The sequence below is a fragment of the Anas acuta genome, chromosome 7 (genome assembly GCF_963932015.1).
Source record: "Anas acuta chromosome 7, bAnaAcu1.1, whole genome shotgun sequence".
Classification (NCBI taxonomy): Eukaryota; Metazoa; Chordata; class Aves; order Anseriformes; family Anatidae; genus Anas; species Anas acuta.
This window is the reverse complement of record NC_088985.1, coordinates 35779291-35806857: the sequence shown is the minus strand read 5'-3', so window position 1 is coordinate 35806857 and position 27567 is coordinate 35779291. Positions and strand designations below refer to the sequence as shown.

The 27567-nt window shown below is 37.4% G+C and overlaps 1 protein-coding gene across 2 annotated transcripts in view; it reads right to left on the bottom strand.

Annotated features, from left to right (window-relative positions):
- The window catches only part of DOCK1 (dedicator of cytokinesis 1), a 258548-nt gene that overhangs the window by 6362 nt on the left and 224619 nt on the right, over positions 1-27567 (bottom strand). For both annotated transcript variants that reach the window (XM_068689180.1, XM_068689181.1), the window contains exons 45-51: positions 26617-26793; positions 25510-25593; positions 20624-20761; positions 18121-18266; positions 13967-14165; positions 8421-8574; positions 4643-4788 (exon numbers count right to left, since the gene is read on the bottom strand). In XM_068689180.1, the coding sequence (XP_068545281.1) occupies positions 4643-4788; positions 8421-8574; positions 13967-14165; positions 18121-18266; positions 20624-20761; positions 25510-25593; positions 26617-26793 (1044 nt within the window). The remainder of the gene's footprint in view (positions 1-4642; positions 4789-8420; positions 8575-13966; positions 14166-18120; positions 18267-20623; positions 20762-25509; positions 25594-26616; positions 26794-27567) is intronic.

The window sequence follows — 27567 nt, the reverse complement described above, 5'->3', positions numbered from 1 at the left end:
CTCCTCTGTTAAACCACGTCTCTGCGTGCGGAGTCCATTAGTATGGCACACCACGCCGTCTAACTTCATTTTCAAAAGCAGTGTTTTTCTGGTCTAGTCCTTACACAAACAGACCTCAAGAGTTATGAGCAATACCCTCAGAATTAGGTTTAGACTCCAGACCGAAACTGTATTTCTTACTGAAGGCCCGGGCCCTGCGAGAGCTATAAACCAACGCGCTGCCGATCGGGCAGAGCTAAACCACAGCTTGATCCCCAGTAACGCGGGCGGCGGGGACGTGGCCGCTGCCGAAACAAAATCAAGGGTGCTGCTTAGGGACACATCACGGGCTCAGTGCCTCGAGGCAGACAGCAGAACAACACATTTTTCACTCAAAATCCTGTAACGAGCCGTGGCAGGCCATTGATTTTGAGACTTATTAAAAAGTGACTCCTTCCTAGGCGAGAGCTTAACCCACCAAACCCCAGCCCATCCCAGGCTGAACTTCAACACTGGGAGGAGAGCTTGAAACGCTTCCCGTCTCCAGCAGCCAGTGATAATGATGGCAGGTGGCAAGTAAAGAACAGACTTTTGGCTTCTTCTGTGAGCACACGGGATTATCTTGTGGGAAAATACCTTCTGGGTACATGATATGCATCATAGAAAGATGGAATTAACCAGAGGTGCAGGACCCCTGCACCCAGCCCAGGCTGCCCAAAGCCCCCCAGCCTGGCCTTGGGCACTGGCAGGGATGGGGCACCCACAACCCAAAGCTCCGCATTTCTTCCAAATATCCAATCTACACCTAAATCACAGAAAGGCTTTGGTCAGAGTGCCTGCTTTATAAAAGAGGATACATTCACTTCCACTTGCGATCAAACGCGGTTCACAAAGTCAAGTTTCTAACTGAATAGTACTGATTAATAATGCAGTTTTTCCAATTTCACTCTCTCCAGCTTCTCCACAGAAGAATGCTACCAGCTGCCCTCCTGCTGCCCAGGGTGCGTGAGCCCGCAGCAAGCCCAGGCCCACCTCTGAGCAGCGCTGGGAGTCCCAGGCAGGCGGCACCTTTTGACCTGGGGGTTTCCCCTGCAGACTCCACCAGCCCCGGGGAACCGAGCAATACATCCTTTGTGAGGCATTTAGGGAGGAAAGGGAACCTCTCAGGCAGCTGATGGCAACCTCCCAAGAATTCATGTCAGCAACTGCAAACAACGAAGCAACTGCTCCCTAACTACCTGCTACTGTCATGGTTTCAGTGGTTTTCCAGCCTCAACTCTTTTCCTTTGTCCACATGAGGACAGTACTCTTGCCAAAGCCTCTTGTTTTTTTTTTATTTTTTTTTTTCCTCACTGCAGCTAACCTAGCAGAGAAGATCAGCACTGCAGTATATGCATTGCAACACATCAAAAATCCCCTGGATTTATACTTCTGTGTAAACATTTCCATTATATCCAATTAAGTAGTAAAACAATCCCCAATCTGAATGTTACTTAGGCACTGGGATCCCAATAAGTGAAAATTAGTGTTGTTGCCATCAGCCACATGAGCCTGCTTGGGTTCTCACTTTAGGCACTGCTTCAGCCCTTGCTGTCCCCTCTCGCAAAGTCCTCTGTCTGCTGCCAGATTGATTGAGGTCATCTCACCCAAACCATTAGCTGATCTCAGTAAGTGTTACAGCCAGCATTATAAATGTAAGTGCTCCTTTGTCTATTTTCTTTGAGTTTCCCTTTTTGCTGTGAATACAAAGTAGGCAGTTGATTTGTATGCAAGGGTATGGATGAACCCATAAAGAATGAGAAGTGCCTAAAGGAATCCCTTGATGTAATAATAATCCTTGCAGGAGTCGTAGACTTCTTTTTTATGTTCTCATATATTACTAAGAACATTTTTAGCAGAACAAATCATACAGTGCAAGAAAATATATATAAGGGTATCATAGTTATCAATGAATAAGAGGACAATCAGATAATTATAATTAGATGATTACTGGGATAAGAGACTTAAGTAGACGAAGCTAACAGTAGACTTCAAATAATCTAAGATTACAATCTCAGGCACTAAATGACACTATTGCCTGCGGTTTCAAGGTTTTCTTGGTGTATTTATTAATGTACTCTTTTCAGTTCACTAAAGTGCTTTTTCTGTTGTTGTTTTTCCTAACTGACTGCGAAGCAACCCCAGCAAGCCATGTAATAATTTCTTATGCAAGGGAATACTTCCAGTTCAAAAGCTAGTGATACAATCTTATCTATCACATTTTTTACTAATTTTTCTTCACTGATACAAAACGTGTGTAATTTAAAAGATCATTAGTTTACTGGGCAGAGAATCATAAAGTTATGAAGTATGTAGTTATCTGACCCCTGAAACACAAGGCATTAAAAACTGCCCAGCGGGATTTAATCAGAGCAGTAATAAGAATTTACCCATCTGATCTTTCATATCCAGCTCTACTCATTTTATGTTCTTTACAGTTATAAGCTTGATTTAATAAATTTGTAGAGTAATTATAATAAGACTAGAAACCTTTCCTAAAATTAATTCTAAGACTAGTACCTGTGGCTTTGTGACAAATCTGCTTTAGATCTATTTTCCAGACTTTGAAACTATATTACCTCATCTTGGAAAGCTTATAAAAACAGATGCTGAGGAAAACTGTGGACACCTGACTAAGGAGATACCACTTTTATTTCTACAGGATGCTCAAATCCTGAGCTCCTACAACACTGGATGTTAAACAACGGGGCCTATTTCTACAACAACAAAAAATATTAAGAAAAAAGTATGAAAGGAGGCTGAGCAGTGAAGACGGTAAAGAAAAAAAAAAGATTTAAGACCTTAATAGAACTTTTGAAAAAAAAAAACAAGAGAGCACATTAAGGCTATTTTTATGATGTTCCATTTAGTGATGTGGAAACCCTGCTCATGACAGGTACAGGAGCTGTGCAAGGTCACATTTCCAACAGCAAGGAGACCAAGGCTAGTACTGGGGTCTTCCTCAGATCTGGGCTCTAACCAGCACAGCACGACGGCATTTGCAAATAGTACAGTAAATATCTAGCATTTATCCATTTCATGGAAACCCCTTCAAATAGCCTTGAAAGGAAGGAATAAAGAACCCAGGCACGGGGATTTTATCCCTCACTGCATATTTTATCATCTCATTTTATCATCTTTTCAGCTGAGAACTGAGCTCATGTTTACAATCCTGAGCTACTACCATGACCTAAAACTTACAACTTACAGTATAGCATATAAAATGAATTTACTATCTTGGAGCTCATACAGGAAGTTTAACAAATTTGAAACTTAATTTGAATTTCTCAAGCTTCTTCATGAGGCTTAATTCTTTAGACCAAAATCCTGGCAATCCTACTGTACATTCTGAAGGTTTCCATTTAGAGGTCTGTATCCAGGTTAAGCACAGTTGACCCCCAAGAGAGAAGACAGTGGAATGGGTAAGAGCGAAAGTTTGGAACATTTTGTCAGAAAATAGAGGAAAAGAGTTCATAAAAAAAAAAAAAAAAAAAGTTAAAATGCTCACAAAACCCATCCAGACACAAGGAAGAATGATAGAATAAAAGAATAGAGAGTTTTTCAATTTATGACTGTGAATAAAACATGGTGTTTTGAACAACACTGCTCACATTTCTGAAGTTACTTCTATAATTATTTTTCCCTATTTAGCCTGAAAACTAAATTACTGCAACTACATAGTTAAAATTTCATACATACACAAGACAGACTTGTGTAATGTTACACATTGCGATAGCCTCTTACACAATACAACTTTTCACACCACAAAACTGAATTCCTTCCCTGACTTTATTCCCTGCTGAAATAAAAAACGTTTTCTCTAACCATGAAATTTACTGAAAAGCAAATTATTTAAAGAATTTAATTCGAATGGTGAACTTCAGAGAAATATTGGAAGATACCTCTGCAAACAAAACAGAACTATTACCAGTGAGAATTTTTCCACAAAATAACAGCTTGGACAAAGTTATACATTTCAAAGTCAAAGAAAAGAACACCTCTCTAAACATGTTGTTGTTTTTTTTGTGTTTTTTTTTTTTTTTTCTTCAGAAAGAAAACAAATGGCCCTTCTCAAAAGTACTGCTTAAAAGAAAAATACTAAATTATTTTTAAAGGCTTCCAGGATGCAGGAAAACTAAGCTGAAAAAGTGTATTTTCTTCAGAAAGCTGAAAACCATGTTCATGATGAAGAATGTTTCTAAGCTCTTTCCTCAAAGGGAGCATGCGTGTTTGCCTCTAGGAAACAAGTGGCAATTGAATGCTGACAACACAGAGCTCCAGAAGGAAAATATGTCAGGTACATATTTTATTTCCTTTCCTGAGATAGGATTGAAAGGCTATAAAAACTAATTTGCTGCTGAGACTACATCCTGTCAGTTTAAGCTTCCTTACCAACATGTCTAACAACATTTTGCTGAATCTTCTCCACTAGAATGAATCCAAGCTCACTTCTAGTCGATCCCAATGAGCGATGCCGTTCCTTCCTACTTCAGACATTTGTTTGCAGCTGCAGAAATCTATGGATCTGCTGACGTCCGCCAGCAGGGTTACATCTCGCTGGGGATGGTTAAAAACGAAAAAGCAAAGAAAACTGCAGGAAATGATCATCATCAGTAGGACTCACCCTTTGATGGGCAGGAGGGGACGTTGTTGGACTGATCAAGTCTTGGCTTTCCATGAGATTCCCATAATCGGCCATGCTTCCTTTGAGAGGCAGCGGAGGAGGGATGTCTGTGAGGTCGGCACTAGACATGCCGTTCAGTTCCAGATCTGTGAAAACCAGCATTTAGTTAACTCTTCAATAACTGAATGGCATCCAAAGATTCAGACTCCATCTATTCTTATGGCATTGATAATATGACAATGCTGCACATGCAACATCTTTGTCTGCTCTTCGTTGCCTCTATAATTATCTGCAGTTCATGTAATGAGGGATTTTAAAGGAAAAAAGAACAAGTGAACCAACCTCCCCATCAACGGGAAGCATGCACTGCTGGAGTTGCATCGGACTAATTTTTAGGATACACTCAAAAGACTTGAACAATCCTCTGTTTTTAACAGAAAATGAAAATACTCTTCCCTTCAGATTTCACTCCAAAATATTCATAGCTTGGCAAATACAATTTTCTCAGCAGTAAGATCTGCATTTACACCTTGTATAGTAACAAACAATACAAGTTTTGCTAAGTGCACTAAGAGAATATAATCAAGCTAAGATTTATTTACTTTCCTACACTAAAATACAAGCTTCTTGTTAATAAAATGCACAGATGAAAGCCTATAATCAACTACATCTCAAAAAAAATTAAAACTCCAGGTAACTATAATAAATGAGTAGTCATTAGTTGTTGAGTAAATAAACTCATGCAAGAAAAAGTACAAAACATTTATTATTACTGGTTGCTGGGTAGAAAATTCCCTTTTCTTAGCAGATAAATCCTAGCAGGTACGTGCTGCAAAGGGGAATAGCCTGAGGGATGATAAAGTTTATTGAGGTCTGAGGCATACATGGGTTTTTGTGTAGAAATCCACCCACGGTGTATTTCAGGGTAATTCAGTCATCTGAACACAGGCAAAACCCAGTGTGAGCTTTACGAGATAAAAAACTTAATTTATTTTTGATAAATTAGGGCAAGTGTTTTCATTTAGGGAATGAAAAACTAATATTTTTATTTTACTAGGATGATCTGTAAAACAAGCGGAGGACTTGTTTATTCAGATATTTTTATTGCAAGGTTTCTATCAATATCTTATAAGCAGTGCCCTTCTATTGTTCTCTAAAATGGCTTCTCGCTAACACAATTTAACTGTAAGGGTGTATTGATTTGTCACTGAAAACTGTAATTTTACCCTTCATCCTTTCACTCGAACTTTCACTACATCAGGACCAAGAATATTTTTCATCTTGGGATTTCAAACTTTCAGTGGTTTCTTCTACATCAAGCTGAAAAGTGTTGTTTGTCCTCCAGGACCTGAATTTCTCATCACTTTTTCTATAGCTTCCGTTTTTCATCCTTCCTTTTCTACACAGAGGATTTCTCCATTCCCCAAACATTCCAGTATTCATAGCACTTTCTTTTATACACCTCCATCAGAGTCTACTTCTACTATGCTCCTGTCATTAGAACATAACCGTAAAATGAACTTCCCTGCTCATTTTGTATTCACTTCCCATCCATGCTGTATATTTAAAGACCACAGACATTTGAGCATAAACATCACAGAGAACAGCTTCTTGATATATGTGTCTTGATATACGTCTCATCTACAACTTCATATGTACCTACCTATACTTGTATGTATAGACTTATTGTTTGGTGTGTGTGTGTTATTTTTTATTTTTTTCCCCAGTGTAGTGTAGGGTAATGCTGAAAGATGTTTGGAAAATGTCATTTTCTTTAGAGTTGTAGCTTAAGCAGAACCTGGATCCTTCCCTAGAGGGAAACCTTCTTTGGGCATTACTGTAAGCAAGTCATGCTGTTAGGTCTTCCTATATACATTCCTTATGTGGAAACTGAAAATCAGCACAACAACATGCCATCACGTATAGACAAACATTAGAAATTCAGTCTCCCAGTCCTCTAGTAGCCAAATTTAAATGCCCTGAACACTTTGGCAAACTATTTAGTAGAACAACAACACTCTATAATGAAAAAAAAAAATAATAATATTTGGCCTGACTAGATAATCTCTCACACAGTTTAATGAAATCCAAAAGTCATCTAGCTAACTTCAGAAAAAAATGTCAACCACAAACTGTTGTGTTATATAAATATCTACCCCTCATTTTTGTTTTGCTATCATCATTCAAAGCATTTCATCGGACTAACATGGTTTGAATATTTTCTCTTTACTGGACACGTGCCACTGAGAACGATAAGGAGATCGGTTAGATGACTTTTTTTCATCTTAACCTAATGACCAAATTTTACACTCCATTCTCCTAAACAGCCTGCTAACAAGCAAGCAATATTGCTTAGCAACTCATTAACTGCTTTTAGCCAATTTGTGTACTGAAGTAACTTCTTTGTCCTTGGAATTCCACAAAAAAATTATCATTGTAATCCCTCGGGGAATTATGGACAAGTTCTATACATTTTGCAGTAACTCGAACTTATTTTATGTAAGGCACATAAATCTCAAGCACATGGATGTAAATATTCTCAGAAACACATGATAGTTTCAGATCCTTTTTAAAAAAGGAGATTGAGTTGTTTTTAATAAATTGTATATAAAAAGAAATAATCTAATTCAATTTTAATTTATTTATTTATTTGTAGGAGTACATGTACTGTAATTCTTTGTATTTCCATTTTTTTTTATATACTCATAAGTTTTGGCTATCAAAAATTTAAAGAAAGGAGAGAGTTCCCAGTTATCAAAATAGTGGTTTGGGGTGTCTGACTAAGCAACGGAAGCATTGAACTGGTTTGAGCTTGTTTATCACTCTTCCACAATATCTTTGTAGCCAACAATTCCAAAATCATTTAAGCAAAGCCACATGTCTTTTAGAAGACAGTTCTGTTGCTATACATTTGTAGAATAAACATTCCTGTGCTTACAGAACATATTTTCACAAATGGCAACAAGAACTTTCCAAACACTCCTTATTTAAGGGAAAAGGATTTAAGTATCAAAAAAGTAAATAAACCAAAATGACCATCAAACAAGATCTTTTATATATATATATATATATTTAAACTCAATCTATTCTCCTCTATACTAATATTTAACATTTGACTGGTGTATTAGCATTTGGGTAAATGTGCCAAAAGGTAATTTATCACAAGCTAGCTTTTTGTTCTCCAGTTTTTGGAGAACAGCATTGTAAAAGAAATATGTGATGTACTACACCCAGATTTGCAGTAGGGTTTCCTGAAGGCTGAAATAAACATATGGTATTTTACAGAACAGCTAAGTGATAGACTTCAATGTCAAAAAACCCTAAAACATTGGAAATTTTTTTTTTCCTTTGGCTTGTACTCACTACATAGTAAATAAACATTCTTTTAAGGTACAATTACATTGCAGGGTTGTTTTTTCATCCTTTATGCTCCCAAATATCCCAAATCCAATACAGAATCAAGTTCAACACTAATTTCTGACAATTATTAAATATCTATGCAATTGTTGATTGTATGAAAAGGAAAATAAACTTTTCCAATGCAACAATTTTGCTTTTGTAAAATGTTTAAATGATTTTTGTTGTTGGTAAATGCCAGGTTAAGGGGTAAGTTGTTCCTAGTCCTGCAAAAGACATCCCATGGTGATGAGAAAAAATAAACTAGAAGAACTCATCCCAAAGCGTGATGGTCAACGTGATGCTCAGGAAACACAATTCCCCGTAGGAAGTTGTTCTGCAAAAAATATTCTGGGAAAACAAAATGTAATTAAAGACTTACTGGACTGTATGCTGAAAGAAAGTTTTGTCCGCGGAGTTATTGGGGGTGGTGTCACTTGGGAGCTGGGAGGTGAAGGAGAGACGGAGAAGCGCCTTTCACTTGAAATGACGTTGATGACCTGGCTTTTTGGTCTCTGTGGTCGTAGAGGGCTGATCTGCACAGGGACAAAAACAATGAAAATCCCAATTGTTTCCCTGCAACATGGCATGAATATAAGTGGATACTGACCACCACAGCTCATCAAGGTTAGACGGTAAAGGAATACACATTGTTACTGAGCAGCCAACTTTGTGACTGCTGTATTTTCCCAGTACTTCCTCAACAGCAACAAGGCAATGATAACATACAACTCTTCTGATTTAATGCAGTATTTTACAGCTCAAAATGCTCTTCCTGTCTTCCCAGGAATAGCAATGAGACTTAATGCATACACCTTCCTATAGCCTAGCATATTTTTCTGAAGCAATGAGCCAAATCCCAAAACACTTGCTTAGCATGTTACAGTAATAAGTAAGGTAAGTAAGCCTTCATGACTGTATGACATTCAGAATCTTTTCTTCTCACATGGCTATACTTTCCTTTAAAATCTCTCTCTAATTGTTTGAATGCTCAAAAAATATAAACTCTTGTGCTTATATTTAATTCACTGAAATATACCTATTGTTTCACTTCAAAATCCAATTAACTTTTCCATCAGAAAACCTGAAATGATACTTGTAATCTTATGACCAACTACTATTGCAATAATTGAATAAGTGATTCATTAAGTTTGATTCTGAACTCTACTGTTTCTTTCCCATCCACTGTCCCCCAAATTTCCATCAATCACAGTGAGGAGAGCAACTTGTTAATTCTAAGGAGCGCACAGAAAATGGAGCCGCAGCCTAAAGTTAAGATGGGAAGGATTGCCAAGGTGATGCATTAGGGCAAAATGGAAGCTGCAATAAATTCATGCTTTTTGAATAATTTTGTCATTTCACCAATGACAATGGTGAAGGAGAAGAGTACACGAGTACCTCCTTGTATTTTCAGAAACAAAACCTAGAGGGGCTTGCATAAAGGTCTCTATGGTAATTTCTCTTAGAAGGCTCTCAAAGTACGCAACTTTTTTTCACAAAGACCTCCGATTAACCTTTCAGAAGTTTGCCTGATATTAAAATTCAAGTCCCAAAGACTCCAAAGGTTTCTTTCAAGATCTTTTAAAGCATATTTTTAGTGGAATGGATAAGCACAGTAATTGCTTTCTCAGAGGTATAAAATCACAAAAAAAGCAACTAAGAAAAATGTACTAGTTGATCAGGAAACCTCCAATGCAAGTAAAAGACAAAAATAAAAAAAATTAAAATAAAACATAAAATCAAGTTTACAAGTTAACCTGGTTTATAGCTACTTAACTAAAATAAATTTTAACTTCTTATATGACTGACTAGCTTGTTTCTTTTCTTAAGGTTCATATACACCACGGTTCTGCTAGGGAATATGAACTCTTTGGAGACTGCTAATCCATAATGAACCCATTGCTAATTTTTTTTAGTCTGACAAAGGCGAGATCAATGGTGAGCAATGTTAGATGTCACTAAATCAATAAAATGTACAGCCTATTATTCTGATTACTAACATAAGCTTTCGAACGGTCTGTTAAATACCTGGCCTCAGTGTTAGATTTGCTATCAGCCTCTGGAATCAAAGAACTAACAAAGAGAATTTATGTTAAAGAAGTTTATGCGACACTTAAAAGAAGATATAAATCTCCAGAAAACTATAAAGACATTACTGATGATCTTCACATACCAAAGCATTTAATTTATCTTTTGATAAGATCAGAGCAGTACAAGATCTCTGTAATTAGAGTTTGGGTTTTGATCAGTCAGAAAATTCATTACAAGTACAGAGAAATCTGAAAAAAAAGAAGTATTTAACCATATAACTAGAGAAAATGGCTCCACATACACAACTGTATAATCTTCTCATGTTCTTCCAGGCAGATTTATTTAATTGGTAAAAAAATAAGTTCCTGCATAAGAAAGTGCACCCCAGTGACAGAAATATCTATTGCATCGGACAGCATGGTATCTGACAGAGCAGCAGTGGCTCTGCAGCGATGGGAATGGCCGCTGTCTGCGTGGTGGGGCTGCTGCCCTCTTACCTGACAATGACAAGGCTGAACACACACTGCGTGCTACACAGATTATTTTGATAAATCCCACTGTCCAAACCCACTGTGGGTTCTCATTTACTCTGCCTCACCCATGTTAATGCTGACTGCAGGTCTTCCAGGTCGCTATGTGTTCTTCAGCATCACCTTCAGCTAGACTACATCACCTTGGTGGGAATGTTGGGTGAGATGTGCGAGGAGGCACATTGAAATCAGCACATCAGGTGCCTGCTGAGCCTCCTGCTCTGCTGCATGAAGAAGTAAGAAGGGTTGGGCCTGATCTGGCACCGACAAACCCAAGCTGGCTGGTACTCTTCCATCCATTTTCTTGGAGGTGCCTATAAATTGTCATGGTACTAAGGAAAAGAACGTCTTCTGCTGCAAAAACCTCCAAGTATTTTAGAAGTCAGAGTTGAAGTTCTGTTAGAAACTTCACCAAATAAGAGGAATACGCTAAGTGAATTAGCAATGCTACAAGTTACTTCTAAAATTCTCAGTGGAAGGAATCCAGTAACTATAATATGAAATATTACAGCAACTAATAGCAGATTAAAATCTCACTACAAAAGCTCTTTAAATATATGTTTTAATTTCAAATTATCATCAGTCTTTGGTTCCAACTTTTTTTTAGAAAAAAAAAAAAAGAAAGTATTTCACTTTCCCATTCCATCATCTTTTCTTTTTTTTCCTCTCTTTTTTTTTTTTTTTAAAGCTAGCAAACTTCCTACTTCCAAGGTCCCAGTACAAGAGAAATCAAAATGCCTTTTCCTTTATAAAGCACAGCAGAACCATTGCTTTGGGAGTAATTTTGACTTTAAAAAGGGAACTTGTACAAAACGCAGCCCACAAAAGTAGAACAATGGAAAATTTGAGTTCTTACAAAAGATAATGATTTCTCCTCTATATAATTAATAGGGGACATATCTCTCCCGAGTGCAGCAATTTTAACAGAAGACAAATTTTATCTTTAAACGACTTGACATTATCTTTCCAAAATTCCTGAAGACAGCAGGGGGAATTGTACAACCACTCTGTAAACTAATCTCGAGTGTTTCCTCTATTTCATATACTAGAGAAAACGAACCACATTAACACCAAGCATTAAAAATTGACCTGGTCATTTTGGAGCTCTTTCGAGTAGTTTGCAGATACTTAGAAAGGAGGCTTTTTCCTCTTACCATTAAACTGCATTTCTTATTATTGATCTGTGGATTTCAAGAAGCTCAGAGTAACTGTGAGTAACTAATTCTGGCATTTAATTTCCTTCCTTCTCTATAACCAGGGGAAAATTAGTCATACCAGTCATGCACTGAAAGATCTCAACTAGGGGAAGAGAGGAAAACTCTGTTGGATTTTGTTAATTTCTCCTCCTCAGATGACAAACGGGAATGTGCCTGGAAGGGTTTTGATGCCCCCTTTCCAGGTTTTAAGATCTCTGCCTCCAGCAAACACTGGCCCAGGAATGCTGTGCTGCTTTCCTTTCATGCTGCAGAGGTCCAGCGATTACAGAGGTCCTCAGAACAAGCACAGCATGGCCAGTGAAGAGTTAAAACGAGTAGCAATGCATATGGGGATGTGAATTCAAAGAGGTTGAAGGGGTAAACTTCATCCACTGAAACTGGCAGCGAATGGCACTAGCCTGATGGTGTAGAAGGATGAGTCTTCAGAAGTAAATGAGCCTGCCCTTGGCAAACAGATGCAGGCTGCTTCCCACCACCTGTTTGTCCTTTGTGCACTTGGGAAGGGCTTCCAGAAGGTTTGCTCTGTGATTTTCACAGGGTTTGAGGTGAGCTGATTGACCAGACTGCAGTTCCCCGGTCAGCCTGCTTTGCCCTTCTTGCATGCAGGTGCAGTCAGCATTTGCATTTCTCCAGTCATAAGCAAACTTCTCTGATATCCAAGACCTCCCAGAGATGGCAGTGACCTTGCACTGCCATCAGCCAGCTTTTTCACCATCCTTGGATGCCTCCCATCTGGTCCTGGGGTTCTGCGCAAATCCAACTGACTGAGCTGCTCCAAAATAAAACTTCCTTCTCTTGTGGCTCTTCTCCCACAAACTCCGCCAGTCTGTTAGGGATCTGGGAGGTGTGAGTGCAAGCCCTGCCACTGCAATGTTCAGGTTTAGACAAAACATGACTGCTGCAATGTGCCTAACACCTCTAGAGTGGAAAGCATTGTGTGAAAAAAATGAGGCACGGGTATTTATGCACAATGTATTTGCTGTCTGAAAACTGGTTTTGATAGGAGCAATTTCCACTTAAACAAACCAGGACTGATCCCAAAATTACTGAAATCAATGGGAAAATTGTCACTGACTTCAAAGGAGTTCGGGTGAAAAGCCTGGGGGATGCACAGGGATTTTATCTGAGTTTTTGCTAAGCTAATACAGGGCCCACGGCCATATCAGACAGAATAAGGCTCTGATCTTCCCTGATGTCAGGAGACACATCTGAGAGATTAGATCATCTCTGGATGGAAAAGAAAGAGCAAATCCAGAAAACACAGGAACTATGGCTGAACATCTAAGCAATACTCGGCTACAAATACCAAGCAGAAGGAGGTAGAGGACATCAAGGGCGGAGAGGAATCGTTTCCAAAGTCCAATGTAAATGACAGAACGACCAATGACAGCATTCACTGAATTAAAAGTTGGCTCTACTAGCACATGTGCAAATCTTTAAAAGAGCATTACATTTATTTCTTGAGGGCAAGTTTTAAACTATTGGCCTCAAAACAAATGTCCAGCCAGAGATTCAGAGGTTACGCTTAGTTCATGAAATCCCTGCTCCAGCTTAGGATGGGCTTGCTTTCCATTTCAGAACTAAAACTTCTGAAGTTACCTAAGCCTTCAGGATAGTTTCAGTGAATTAAATATACACCAAGAAGAGAGGGTTTAAACGAGATATGCCCTGTAGTTAATATGCTTATACACAGCCACTGGTGGAATTGCTTACGATTTTCTGCTTAAAATAGTCTTTCAAGAGTACGTAATTCCATGCACAGAATGACCTTGTAACATTTCCACCAAAAGTGTCTTGCAGTAGTCAGCTGAAATATGAGAAAACCCATCACAGTCTACTGGGAACCATAAATTCAAAAGGCTGCTAAAACGGAAGCATTTATTTTACTTCGGATATATCATCTGGTCCTTTCGCCAAATAGCCATATATACCTTTTGGTAAGATTTTTATATAAGATACCATGATTTTTTACACTGTAAATAAAATCTGTATTTCTCATTCACTTGGAAATGTATTAATGTTAAAGTGTATTCCCTATGAGTTATTTTTGATCTAAAAATGAACTAAATTGTAAATACCCACATTTTTATTTAAAACCAGAAAGAACACTGCTCAGAACAGGATAAAGCATTGAGTGTTAATAAAGTTACCGTTTCTGAAAGGATCACTGCTTCAGATTGCTGCAGAGAAATATCAGTAGGTTTAAATTCTTTATCAAATATTTCTTGATGCTTGCTGTTCCGTTTCTCCTTCTTCTTTTCTTTCTTATCCTTATCTAGGTCATCCTTGTCCAATTTATCTTGAGACCTAGAATGCATCTTTTTTGGCAGGAGGGGCTCAAGCACAAACCTAAGGAAAATTATTCAATAGATCAATAAAATACAAATTTCAAAACACCTGATTTTAATTTTCATAGTCCCAAAAGCCTCACTTTAGTTAAAGTTGATTTGCTAATCAGTAAAACTCTATTGGAGAGAAAACGTGTGGGCAGAAGGTCAGAACAATCGTTATTGTCTCACTTTAAAATTTACTGCAGAACTGCTGAAGGACCAATAACATATTTCCCTGCTCTCTAGTATATTTGCTATTTCACAGGTACACAAACTCCCAAATTTCACTGGAAGTGGTTATATAAAAATGAGCCCAAGATACATATGGTGGCACCACAACAGGCTTTTTTTTTTTAAGTTTTGTTTTTGTTTTGGTGGAGGAAGAGGATACAATTATTCCCTAGAAAAGGAAAAACTGTTGAAAAATTGTTTTTTAGTGGTGTAGTGAGCTTCTGTTGAATGTGTACAACACAACAAGCTTTCTAATGCTTGTAACTCATCCAAATTACAGTCTGTTTTCATGGAAAAGCAAAAAAGCATCACATCTGTACCAGTTGTTGCACTGAAGTATGAGGTATAGAGGTTTAACCACAGACACAATAACTTTCTTTCAGTAATTACACAGGACTAGGGTATATATGACATGGGTATGCACAGATATATTCACCTACAGCATGAAGTGATGAAGAGGAGACAGGAATGAGGAGCTCAGAGTGTTCTGATATTACAGAGAAACTCAAGAATGATCTTTCTGACAGTAACTAAGGGCCAGGGTATTTGCCAAGGAGTGGATGTTTTCCCACCTGGACTGTTCCACACCCAAAGCCATCTACTTCAGATGTGAATACAGGCATGGCTGGTACACCACCACCACCACTTCTGAAATTTCTACAATACACAAGTTTTTGTCTTCAAAGAAAAAAAATACCTTAGGGCTATAATTAATTTTTAAAGTAAAACTTCACTTTTTAAAAAATAAGTTTTTATTTTATAAGGAAAGACTATTCTAAATAATATTGGAACCCTTTTAAGCTAATTGTTCGCTCGGTAATTTAAAGGAACCATTCTTTTATCTCACCTTTTAATGACTAGTTTAAATAAAAGGCAAAGAGACATTTTGCTCTTAACTAGCTAAAAGATTCTTAGCTAGACCTAAAGTGTTTTATAATTTATACTATTAACTTAACATACTAGTAAAATCAGAACCCAGTTAAAATTATTCTAACAGAAATTAAGAGGATATCACAAATCAGTGTATTAGAAAAATCAAACCACAAAAAAAAAAAAAAAAAAAACAACCAACAAATAAAATCCCAACAACAGTCAACCAAAGGAAAGTCGCTTACCTTTTAATTTTGGAAAAGTATTTATGTTGCCGTGATGATGCACCCACATAAGCCAGACTACTAACAGTGTAATACTGGGGGGTCGGTCCACACTTCATATAATTCACAGGGAATTTATCCTAATCATCAGCAATATCCAGCAGAAAAAAATCTATATTGTGTTACCTTGCGTCTATTTGTTTGTTGTTGTTGCTATTGTTGTTGTTTCAAGTACTAAAGGCCCTTTAGTTTCAGCACAATTAGGCTCATTTGATGAAAAGATACTCAGAAAAGTACCTGCAGCAACAGCCCCTGAGTCATTGCCCTCATAACAGGAGCCAAATTCATACGAGCTGAGAGACAAAATTGCAAGCTTAGTTGCTAGACGGAGCTTCTTATCTCTCAGTGTCAAAGTGCTTCACAAAATATCTTACATCCCATTTTACAGACAGAGTAAAGGACGGGAATGACTTGCCTGGGGCTGCAAAGCAGGTCAGTGACAAAGCCTGGAACAGACTGCAGCTCCCTTGACAGTGTGCATTTATTTTAGCTGCCTGAATCGTGCATTTTGGCTGTTTCTGAGGGCCGCGCTGTGCTGGATGGAGGTGACAGCCCCCCGCACATGGCCACGCATTGCAGGCAGCTTGCAGGTTTACAGGAAGAATTGTCATTCTTCACACAGTGATTAATTGCTTCCCTTCTAGGCATTCCTATTATTAGTGCTATTAATTATTTGTACGTGGTGTATCAGTGATACAAATGGGCCAGCATGCCACATGTGTGCTGGAAGTACATGAGGACTTTCAACTTACAGCAAGACACACGGGCAGCCTGGGCCTGCCCATCTCGTGCCTCTAAGTGCTCCTATCTGTACTGCCACGGGCCCATTTTAAGCAGAGAATAACCCAAAGGTCTTTTCTTCAAGTCAGAGGTTTATTTATACATAGAGCTGGGAGTTGTAAAACACACCGTGTCAACGTCTGCTTTGAGTTTTTCCTGTTTAAAAGCTCTAAAGCAGGGGAAGCTGGGCGGCAGCGTAAAATACAAGGTGGGTGATTTGGTAAGACAGACAGCTCCATTTTTAATTATTTTTCATAGCTCCATCTCTAGTCTTGTGAGTGACCTATCCTGAAGAGTGGGGATGTGGAATATAAGATGGATCAACTGAAATAAACCCAAGCAGATATGGGTAAGCCATGAAAACTCCTTCCAAGTCAGCAGTGACACAGCACTCACATCATGCTTACTGTCACTTGCATTTTAGAGGTCTTTCAGTAAGTTTCTTAAATCTGATGATATTTCTCCTCCTGCTCCACTGATCAAGCAAATGAGCATTTTCTCACTTCTTCTAAGTGCTGGTATTTGTTCTGCCTTCCTCATGTGTATTACAGGTGTATTGCCCCGGGCTCAGGGCAGGAGCTGAGCTGCACTGTGATCTTTGTGAGTATCGGTTTTACACATTGAGTGGACTCATGAGATCCTCCAAAATTGCTAAGTGACATGCACTGCAACAGCGCTGGGATGGAGATGCAAAAATTATGAAAGTAGCTTTTAGCGGAGAAAATAAGATACATATAATGATTTTGAAGGGGAAAAGAGAAAGAGGTTGAGGCAGGAAGGGAGTGAATTGAAGATGAGAAACAAAAAGGGAACAAAAACATTTTACTTCTGAGATAAAATGAAGTTGCCATTAGCCTGGGATGGCAGATGCACAAGTTCCAGCAAGGCAACTCCCACGGCTGATCTAGTGAAAGTGCTTTAACATCTCTGCTGTCCTACGTTTCCATAAACATGATTCATCATGTATGTGTTACAGAGGGGAATGTAATGAGATCTGAACTGTGCTCTGTTTGCAGTTCGTTCCCAATGTGTACATAAACTGTTTGTAATCAAGGTAAGTATCATGTTGGTCCTTAGGTGCTGTATTTAATTTTACTTGATGCTTTTACTCTCTAGTCAGGCAATAACTCCCTCTGAAGGTGCACAAGGGACACTAACATTTCTAGTGCATCTCTGCATGTCGGCAGTCCTTCAGGAGGCTTTTAAAAAACTGCCGCCTTGGTCAAATATTGAGTTTCTGGGTTACGAATGTGCCTGGGGGGAGGAAGAGGGAGAAGGGAGCTCTGAGGCTGAGTGGAAAGAAAACAGATTATTTCTTTTGAGGGATGCGACTGTGAGACAGGGCTTATCAACAGAATTCCCAGTTCTCATGTGAAATATCTTGATAACTCTTGAAGTACAATCTTGCCATAAGCAGCTTTCCCTCTGGCAGCAAGAGTGAGAAGAAATGATTGAGCAGTTAGCTAATCCTTTCCTTCTCCCAAGCTACACCTGTTTACTGCTACAAGACTGGCCGAACACACGTCTCATCACATACGTTGCACAAGATCAGTTCCAAACAATTACACTTGCAGCAGTTCAAAAAAGGGCATAACTTATCTCCTGTTAGTTTGGGGATTTTGGTTGAAGACTTAGAGGTTTTTCTTTTCCTTTGTTTTTAACACCACAAAGAACAGCATTACATTTATTTTCGTTAAAAAATCTTTGTAGTCTGTGTGTATTTTGTTTGTGTGGTGGGGTGGTGACAATCCTAAAAACCTAAGGTCTTGCTTTACAAAGATAAGCCCTGAATGAATATTCCTTACTCACCCATCTGAGCCAGGCCGAGAAGGCGTGCTGTCTGAGGAGATAGAAGACACCGAGGCAACAGAGAGGGGTCTGGAAGATGATGGCATCGTGAACGATCTCACCATGGACCTTGGCCGACTGCCTCGTCTGTCATCCAGACTTGAAGGCTACAATAAAAGAATCATAATAAAAAATCTTACTTCTTAAATCACAGTGTAGCTGATATCTGGCTACCAGAAGTAATGCAGAAAGGTTCAATATTTATTTTCCATGTGGAATGTTGTATTATTTAATTATGCATTGTATTAACAACAAAGAAAACAATTTAAAGAAAATCAATTTAAAGGAATCAGAGGAAATATTTATATTCTTATTTATAAGTGCATGTAGAATTTTAAACATATTCTGATATTCATTTGCTTCGATGTAATTTACTTTTTTTTTTTTTTTTTTAAGCCTGATCTTTAAAAAGGAGCTTTTCACAAACATCTTTTTTTAACCCATCTCTGGAATTGAAGTGTCTGCCATGTCAGTATATTTAAATGAAACTGAGGTGTTTTTTAAAAAACAAAACAAAATAACCAAAAATCACACCAGTAAGAGGAGCTTTACGTCAAGAGAGCCAATTTACAGAGTCACATCTAGGGTAAGAAGGAAATATATGAAAGTTTTTTTTTTGATGCAGACAATTTCAGAGTTCTGAATATTTATCCAAGCTTTGTCAGTCATTAATAACTGATATATGCATAAAATAATTGAACTCTTTCAGTCAACAAATAAAAATCTCATGCTGTTTAATTACAGGTAGATTTTCCACCCTGTCAACTACTGGTAAATTGGCACTGTACAAGGAAGACAGAAGCAATAAAACTCCATCAATCCTGACAATCCTTACTGGTGGGTAGAAGGAAATGAGAAAGATAACACCACCTGTGTGTGACTTTCCAGTCATCTCCCTGATGATGTAAATGTGTATTTTTGAAGTGACTGACACGCAAGCATCATTAATGTCAATTATGTCTGTTTTCCTTGGGAATAAATTATTATTTGATCTTTTCTCTACCTTAGTATATTTGCAAGATGGGATTTGAAGGACTATAAATGGAGGAGCACTTAGAAGGATGCTATAAAGACTGGCAAGTTCCACATAAGATCTCATCGTTAAAAAAAAAATGTCATTGCTATAGGGAAAAAAAAAATAATCTCTGAAGGAAGAGATTTTCTCTGGCATATCCTATTGCACTGAGGTTTTGAGGTTTTGGGTTCTCAAAGAGGAATGGCACTGGGCTCGCTTTGCTGCCCTGTCTGCTGCAGCATCTTCCTGGCCCCCTTTCATAGCCAAGGCTGCAGTAAATCCCACTGAGGCTGAGCAGAAAGTTGAAGCTCTTTCACCACATGCCTTGTTATCAGACTGCAGGCAGACTGCAAGTACCTTGGCACACGATATGTTGGCTTCCCCTGCATTAGAGGATATATGAGTCTATTTTCTGGTAAATACACGAACATCCTTTGTATTCCGGAGCAGTAACAAGGTAGAAGATAAACACTGCATATGCAAGTTCCACAAACTACTGCAATTTCACAAATAAACCTATGAATTATAGCACATTTACAACATCATTGTCAGTACTACCAGTAGATAAAGATAAAACTACCCCAGCAGTCTGCAATGCACTGTTAGGACATCGGGTCTGCACATGCAGCCCTAAAGCAATTCCAACCATTTGCTTCTTAAGTCCTGGCTTTTTAAAACTCATTCACACAATAGCATGCAATTTGTACAGCTTTTGACAAAATTATCAATTATATTCTCAACTGAGAAGCTATTTGCAGCCTTTTGGCCTTCTTCCCCTATGGTTAACACTCAAAAACAGAACACCACCTCATTGGAAACACCACCAACTTCTTGTCTGGGACTTAAAGATGAAGCAGAAACTGAAAATCACTTGCTGGAACGACAAAATCATCAACGCCAGCACTAATAGATCTCATTAAGTAGCAGCTTAATCATTAAGTAGCAGCAGCCCGCATTTAGGGTGGTGCAAGAGTGTGTGAAAATCCAAGATGCAGGCTGCACATCGCTGTAGACCCTGACAGAGGTCCTGAAAAGGAACTACATCAACAGCAGGGTGACATTTGGCTGTAGAATAATTGTGCCATATCATCTTAGGTAGAGATTTACTTTTTGAACAATTCCTGAAAAATAGAATACTGAAGGATTTTCTGGAAGAATCCAGAAAATTATCTGGATTTCCAAGGAACAGGCTATTTAAAAATTGTTTCCATGCTAGCAAATCAAAGTACTAAGGTTTTCTGAACATCTTCTACAGCATCTTTAATGATATTTAATATTTTCGTATTTAATGATTTGATGGTTTCAAGTGTTGACCAGAGAACAACCAGCCCATCCTGCATCGCCATCGCTTTTTTAATCAGTGAGAATTAAAACAGAGACAAACAGAATTGCCTGAGTTTCACAGAAATTCCACATCTGTTTGAAGCATGAAGTTAGCAGGCAACTTACCACAGCTCGGACACCGTACTGTTTTTCTACTTTTTCTTTTAGCTGCCTGAAGCAAGCCTCCATCCGCTCGTGGAATGGCCTCAGTGCTTCTGTCACCTTCTCCCCATGAATGCGGATGCCCTCTGCCAGGAATGGGATCTGCAAAGCACAACCACATCACCCTTAGTGTGCTGAGTCCTCTCCCAGCTAAATATTAGGGCAAGATTGCCACGTAGGTAGCAAGATTGAGAGATCTCATGGAATAACAGCAATAATAAAGACCATTTTACATGAAGCACAACATAGTAAAAAAGGATCTAAAAAATGTTATACATTATTTTCCTTTTTGGACTGTTACCCACAGTCCTTTGAAATTAATATACCCACAGTTCTGCCCCGCAATCATGCACTGGAGGCACAGCTGAATTTATCTGGCAGCACAAATATTCCTATTATGATATGTTCGCAAGCCCTCATACGTGCTGTACTTTAAAATGGCAAACTGATGAATGATGACTCTCACACTTGGTTATTAAAATCAGTCCTTTACCAGTTTCGGGAGAATAAAACCTTGAAGGAGGAAATATCTATATGTTTTCTTTAGTAAATGCTATCCCTAACTGCAAATGAGCTACATCCTTGGACACGTATATATCACAGAGCAATATTTATTAATAAAATATACAGCTTTAAATGCTGAAAGCTACGTTTCTCCTTAGAAAAAATATTTTATTTTCTTTGAGAACAAAATAATGAAATTAGCTCTCTTTTGTAACTGAAAATAATCATCTATTTGCAAGGCTTCTGTCACAAAATATCCATGCCAACACAGGATTATATAATTAGTTCATAGTGTGGAGGTGTAGCTGACCTTTTAAAATGTTTTAAGAGAGACATTTTCATTCCCACAGCAATCCAGATATACCATTAGAGTTTTGTATCTGCAGCTTAGGAAAAATATTTCCTCTTCCAGGTCCTTTTCAGCCCACACAGTGCTCTGATTCTGACTTAGATATTCTCTGCAGCTATCAAGCTAAGAGGCTTCTTCTTAATAATTCATAATTAAATCATAATACTGATTAAAAACAGATTTTTCTAATAAGACTAGGCAGCAATCAGAATGAGTAGCTTTATTAGTAAGTAGAATAATAAAAACACAGATGAATTACACATGAACAAACTGAAGAAATCTTATCAAGATGATTGTGTTTGGGCACTATTTAAATGGACACGGTTTCTTTTCCTAAAAGATAGCCAAGACAACATTTTTTTGCTGTAGTCAGTTTTATTTATAGTCATATGGATTTGCACTCTACTAAAATTAAGCAATAAATTGGAAAACTTCTCTGCTCTGAATAAGTAAATGAATTTCACAATGTTTGTAATTACCAGGCCACATTCTGACCCTCTTGCTTTGTAGGGGTAAGTGGTCACTCGGCTCATTTATTTAAAAGAACCTGCTGACTTTTTAAATAGATTCTTTTTTAAAAAATCAAATAGCCCAGATGAAGTACATGCGGGGTCTGAAGCTCCAGCTCTGAGCTCATTTTTAAAAGCACAAAATGCACTAATGAGCCTGTCCTAGGCACCGGGCATCTCCAGTGTAAAGAAAATCAGGGCATATGAAGTAAAAGAAATTAATTAATTAATTTATTTATTTAGAGAAATGTCCCAGTCACAAAAATATATATATTATATATAATGTAGGTGCTGCCTTTGAGTGCAGGTGCTAAGCAGAGGCTGAGACACGCAGGCTGGCAAGCGGCAGGGTTAGCTCTGCGGGGAGCTCCCCGCTGGACCCTGTGGCAGCAGACCTGGGTGCACAGCTTTAATTTGCTGCACATGAAGAAATTGTCGAGATCAGGCTCTTCTCTGTGTGAACACAGCAGTTCACAAACTGCACATCATGCACTCGTGACATATGATACGGAATTCACAGAGAAGATGAAGTGGAGGCTGCAGCGTCACGAACCTCATTAGAGCGATGACAAGAAGTGAACGTGAAGGCAGTGAAGGTGTTTGCCTTAATTACTCTTTCTGCTCGGCGGTAATTAGCAGACAGGAGGGGTGCAGAGGAGGCTGGGCTCTGGTGAGCTGTTGTGAGCTTCTGCCCCTCGGAGGAACAAGCTGAAAGGAGGGCTCGTGGCGTGGTTGGGCTGGCACAATGGGCACCTAAAGGCCGGCGGCTCCTGGCCTCGTTGCTCATTTAGTGAAACAAACTTTGTCTGTTAACCTCAAAATTCTTTCTGCTTCTCCTTTCCAGACACTGACATCGGGAAATTTGGTTATGAGCCATTGAATTTTTAACCTACGTGAACCTTTGATGCAGAGACAGCAGCAGGCTTTGCCCTGTTCCTTGTCCTGCCGATTCATTTGGCTTTGGAACAATTGATGCGTTTGCTTACGGCTTTATTTCAAAACATCCTACAGAGTACCCCATGGTTGGGGAGGGAAGGGAGAAAGTAAAGGTAACAGTAAGAAACGGAACTAGAAAAGAATGAGCTGAATGAGAAAGGAAACCAGCTCAAGACAGCATCTATCCCATCAATCTTCATTTTTTGTTGATTCTAAACAATTTTTGTTGATTTTGCAACTTAATAATATTCCCTGTTTTTTTCCCTTCCTTTTCCCTTCAATATCTTGATCTGCTTGGCCAAAAACTATGAAAAGGGTACATAAATTTGAATTATTAAACAGCTTAATATAAAATCCTTTTGTAATAATGATGTCTTAAAATATGACTATAAAACTTACCTTCTGCGTGCCACAATTCTTTTAGCTATGTAAAAGTAACCTAAGATTTTTATGTGACATAAGAGTTTTTTATGCTGTAAATATATTAGCTAAATGGTGAGTGACTAACATCATCAATGATTGATTTCATTATCTTTATGTTAAAATAAAAAGATACGCTTGGAATGATATAGTTACATGGAAACTAATTTTTCTATGGGAAAAAGGACTAAGGTAAAAATGGACTTTGCTTTACTAGCAATATTTGTATGAAAAAACAATGGAAAGAAACAAACAATTATTTTAATTAAATCATTCATGGGTATTATAAAAGGACAATGTCCTGAAAAGCATGAATTCCAAAGCACGACTGAGACAAAGGTGAGGTAAGGGAATAAAAAAACTTAATTTAAATAGTCAGCTGATAATACAACTGTCAGACGATTTCATATATCCAGATTGATTTATAGAGCATAAAGAAAATCTCTGTGTGATTACAAAACACCAAGAACCACATTATTGAAAAATGAAAACTCATTTTTGCTTTCAATCACTGTCAAGTCATTGATGAATTCAAACCACTGCCTTAGTTTGGAAAGTTTCCATAACAACTCTCTCATTACATGAGCTCTCCACCCTGCTCCCATCAAGTTATGATGTGTTCTGAAAACTGAAAAGATTTTAGAAAATGCTTAAGTTTTAGAATAAACTAAATATATATAAAAACACTATGGTAATTTATAATCACTGATTTCCATTCTGAAATGGCTACACCTTTCGGTGAAAAGAATTTTCAAATAATAATAATTTAAAAAAAAAGTTTATTTTGATCCCTTTATCTTTCTGGTTCTTATTTTCTTTGGAATTATGGGAAAAACAGATGGGAAATTATGAACTTAAAACCACTGAATAATTAAACTATAATGTGATTAGCTGCAATATGTATTTTAAAATAGTATTACTATTTTAACACACACATCACCAAAGTGAATCTGTGCTGAGGAAAAGTGTGTCTGTAATTCATTTGAAGTAGCTCTATCAGAGGCAAAAGCAGAGAGCTGACATGAAGTCAGTCTTCTGGGATCAAATTACTTTCCACTATAGAGCTTAAAGCTCCTAAAATCTAATCTGCTGTAAAAGCTCACAGGAAAATGAGTAAGTAAATAAATATATATATATATATATTTCAAACCAAGAGTTTTTATTCAGTGATAGTTTTATGGCCTTCAGAGGATTTTTTTTTAATTCTGTATCTTTGATTCTGCTACCTCTAAAATTGAGTTCTATAGAAATGTAAATTATTCCTTTTATTATAAAAATAAAATTGAATATAAAAAGGCAATGATGCACTTTGTTCTTCTATGGGAAAAACATTTCCAGTCATATTTTTTTGTTAGTTATCACAAAAATATCTTGAGACCACTGGAAAATGTCCACCATATGAATTTGGAACAAAATTGGAATTGTTTCCTGTTTGTCCTGCAAAATATTCTTTGGTATATATATGTGCATTTCTTTATGCAAGAGGGTACCTGCTTTGTTTAAGGCATTGGAATCAAAATCTGGGTTCTGTTGACAGTTCTGGAAATATTATCTGTGTAATCTTACATTCAAATGATTTCTGTTCTAATATGTCATAAAAATAGCAGGTAATTTCACCACATAATGTGGCATTTATGAATCATGAATATTTTTGTGCCATGTTAAGTTCTACAGCAAATGAAGCAAAGGGTTAGCAAGGCCTAGATAAATTTATTAAATATTTTGCATTTAAGTTTTGTAACTTTCACATCTAATATTGTGTACTAAAAGGTGATATACGTATATATACAAATGGAAAACGCTGTTTGAAGGAAGAAGTGAATATGTGAAGAAATACTCTCTCAAAGCATGTAAGTAGGAGGATTCAGCGTTAAGTGTTCTACCTGAACGTTTGAGAAAATTTTCAAAAATCAGCCTTAGAAAGTTAAAACTCAAAACTAAATTGCCAATAAATCAACCAACATTATTACAAAATGTTTTCTGTTTTGAGTAACGTGATCTTTACACTGTACTGCCGTGAAAAAAAAAAAAAAAACAACACTAAAACAAACAAAAAAAAACAACCACTCAGAATTTTCTCAAAAGTGACACTCAACTGTCTTTTTAAGGCCAATCAGACTTAAAATTTTTACCTGCCAAGCTATCAGATCCTTCAGCTTTTCAATCTTGTCATGATCTTCTGGATGCTCGTGCATATATTTTTCATTAAAAAAAGCCTAGTCAAGAGAGAAATATGAACGGTTATTTCAGAAAATGAACCAACATAGACTACCATGGAAGAATTACCTATAGCAAATACAAATGAATCAACCCAAAAGTTCTGGAAAATGGCAGTAATAGCTACAAACACATCTCAGAGAAGATACATAATCTAATGATGTTTAAGATTAATACATAAACCCTTCAAAATCAGTAAAGGGGTAGACGAGCACATGGATGTCAAGACCAAATTTTGTGCGCAATATCACAAAGGACTTGTGCTTGGCACATTCCTGAGTCTTTTTAGCAGTTCTCAGGATATAAGACATTTTGGTAGATTAAAAACGTGACAATTTCTGAAGGACAGAAATGGCTTGATCCAATGACTTGTCAGTCAGCATATACCTTCACAATTTATTTTAGAAAATTCATGTTGCTTATGTATGCTAGTTTAATATGATTAATATTCAAACATGAATATCAGATACGGTGTGTATAGTTTTCCAATGTTAGTATCTTCTTGCATATATCTTTAAAAGCTAATGTTGTAACATGCAGTTAAGATTATTTAGAAATATTGCAACTGACTGTTGTCTCAGAAAGTCTCTAGCACTTCATTAATCCTTAAAAAACTCATGCATTTGAAAGCAAAAGAGAAAATTGCAATCAGTTATTTGGTCACTGAAGTTCACTCAGAAATTCCTGCTTCGGGTCCGTGTCCAAGCGCATGAGAGCACACATTGGAAATGTCATCAATCTCAGTTTGTAATTCTAGCAAGCAAGCGCCTACCACATCCCTACATTAAGTACTCTTGCTGCTAAGCATATAATCTTTTACTTCAAATTTGAAAAGGCAAGAACTTATCCACAAATATCAGAAATACATGAAAAGGTAAGTTTTAAGCAACGTTTTACAAAGCATGCATTAGGGGACACTCACATAGTCTTATACACAAACACATACACATGTTCTGTAGCATTGAAGATGTTTGGAGGTTGCAAGAGGTGAATTACTGCAGGACAGTTAATTTTTATGTTACCTTCTCATAGTTTGTGAAACCTCCCATGACTGCAGGATCCACAATGCCATTAAGTAGCATAGAAAGAGGGTTAATGGGTAGATTTGGATCATTTAAATGCTGTTGAACCATATTATTGATCTTATCATTTGTTAGTTGCATGGTTTCTATTGCATTTTCCAGAGGACTAATTTCAACCTAAAATAGAAACAAAAGGATGTTTTAATTAAGGAACAGAGTTCTTAACCTGCCATGGAACTGGCTGTCCACCAAACCACCACGTTTAAAAAAAAAATAATGAATTTCAGAACCAAAGATATTTTAACCAATAATTAACAGAAAGGGTGGTTTCAGGCACTTAGATGTTTGGCATCAACATACTGTGGTAACTGATAAAACAATCAGTACCTGTAGAGAAAGTTAAATGCATTTCACCACTGCAGTACATGTTACAACTCAGAAGCACAACAGAGCAAAATATTTAGCAAGGCTCTGACAAGAATCATGTGAGTTTTTTGGAGGATTACAGAGAACATTACAGATTATGGATCGGTGAGTTTTAGCAGTACAAAGAAGAATCCAGCTTAATGTAACAGTAAGAAAGAAATGATAACTTAATGTGGATTTTCTGATGGAAAATGTAATCCTAAGAAGCTCAAAAATCAAGAAGATATTTTTGCAGTGATTGTTTTGGTATATGTCCAAGGAAATGGAGTTTAATATTTTGAAGAGATGGCTTCAATGATATTTGCTGTGATATTTTTTTCCATGAGGTCCCATTTTCTTCTTCCAAACTTGGATAATTGAAGTCAGAAATCAACTATCTCCAACGATTATTTATGACCAGATACTGTGCCTTTCAGAATGACAGTTGCTCATACTGAGGAAAACAAAGTATTAAAACTTTTTAAATGTTGCTAAAATAGGCAGATTTAGTGAATGAGCTAAACAGAACTAATTAGCAAGCAACCC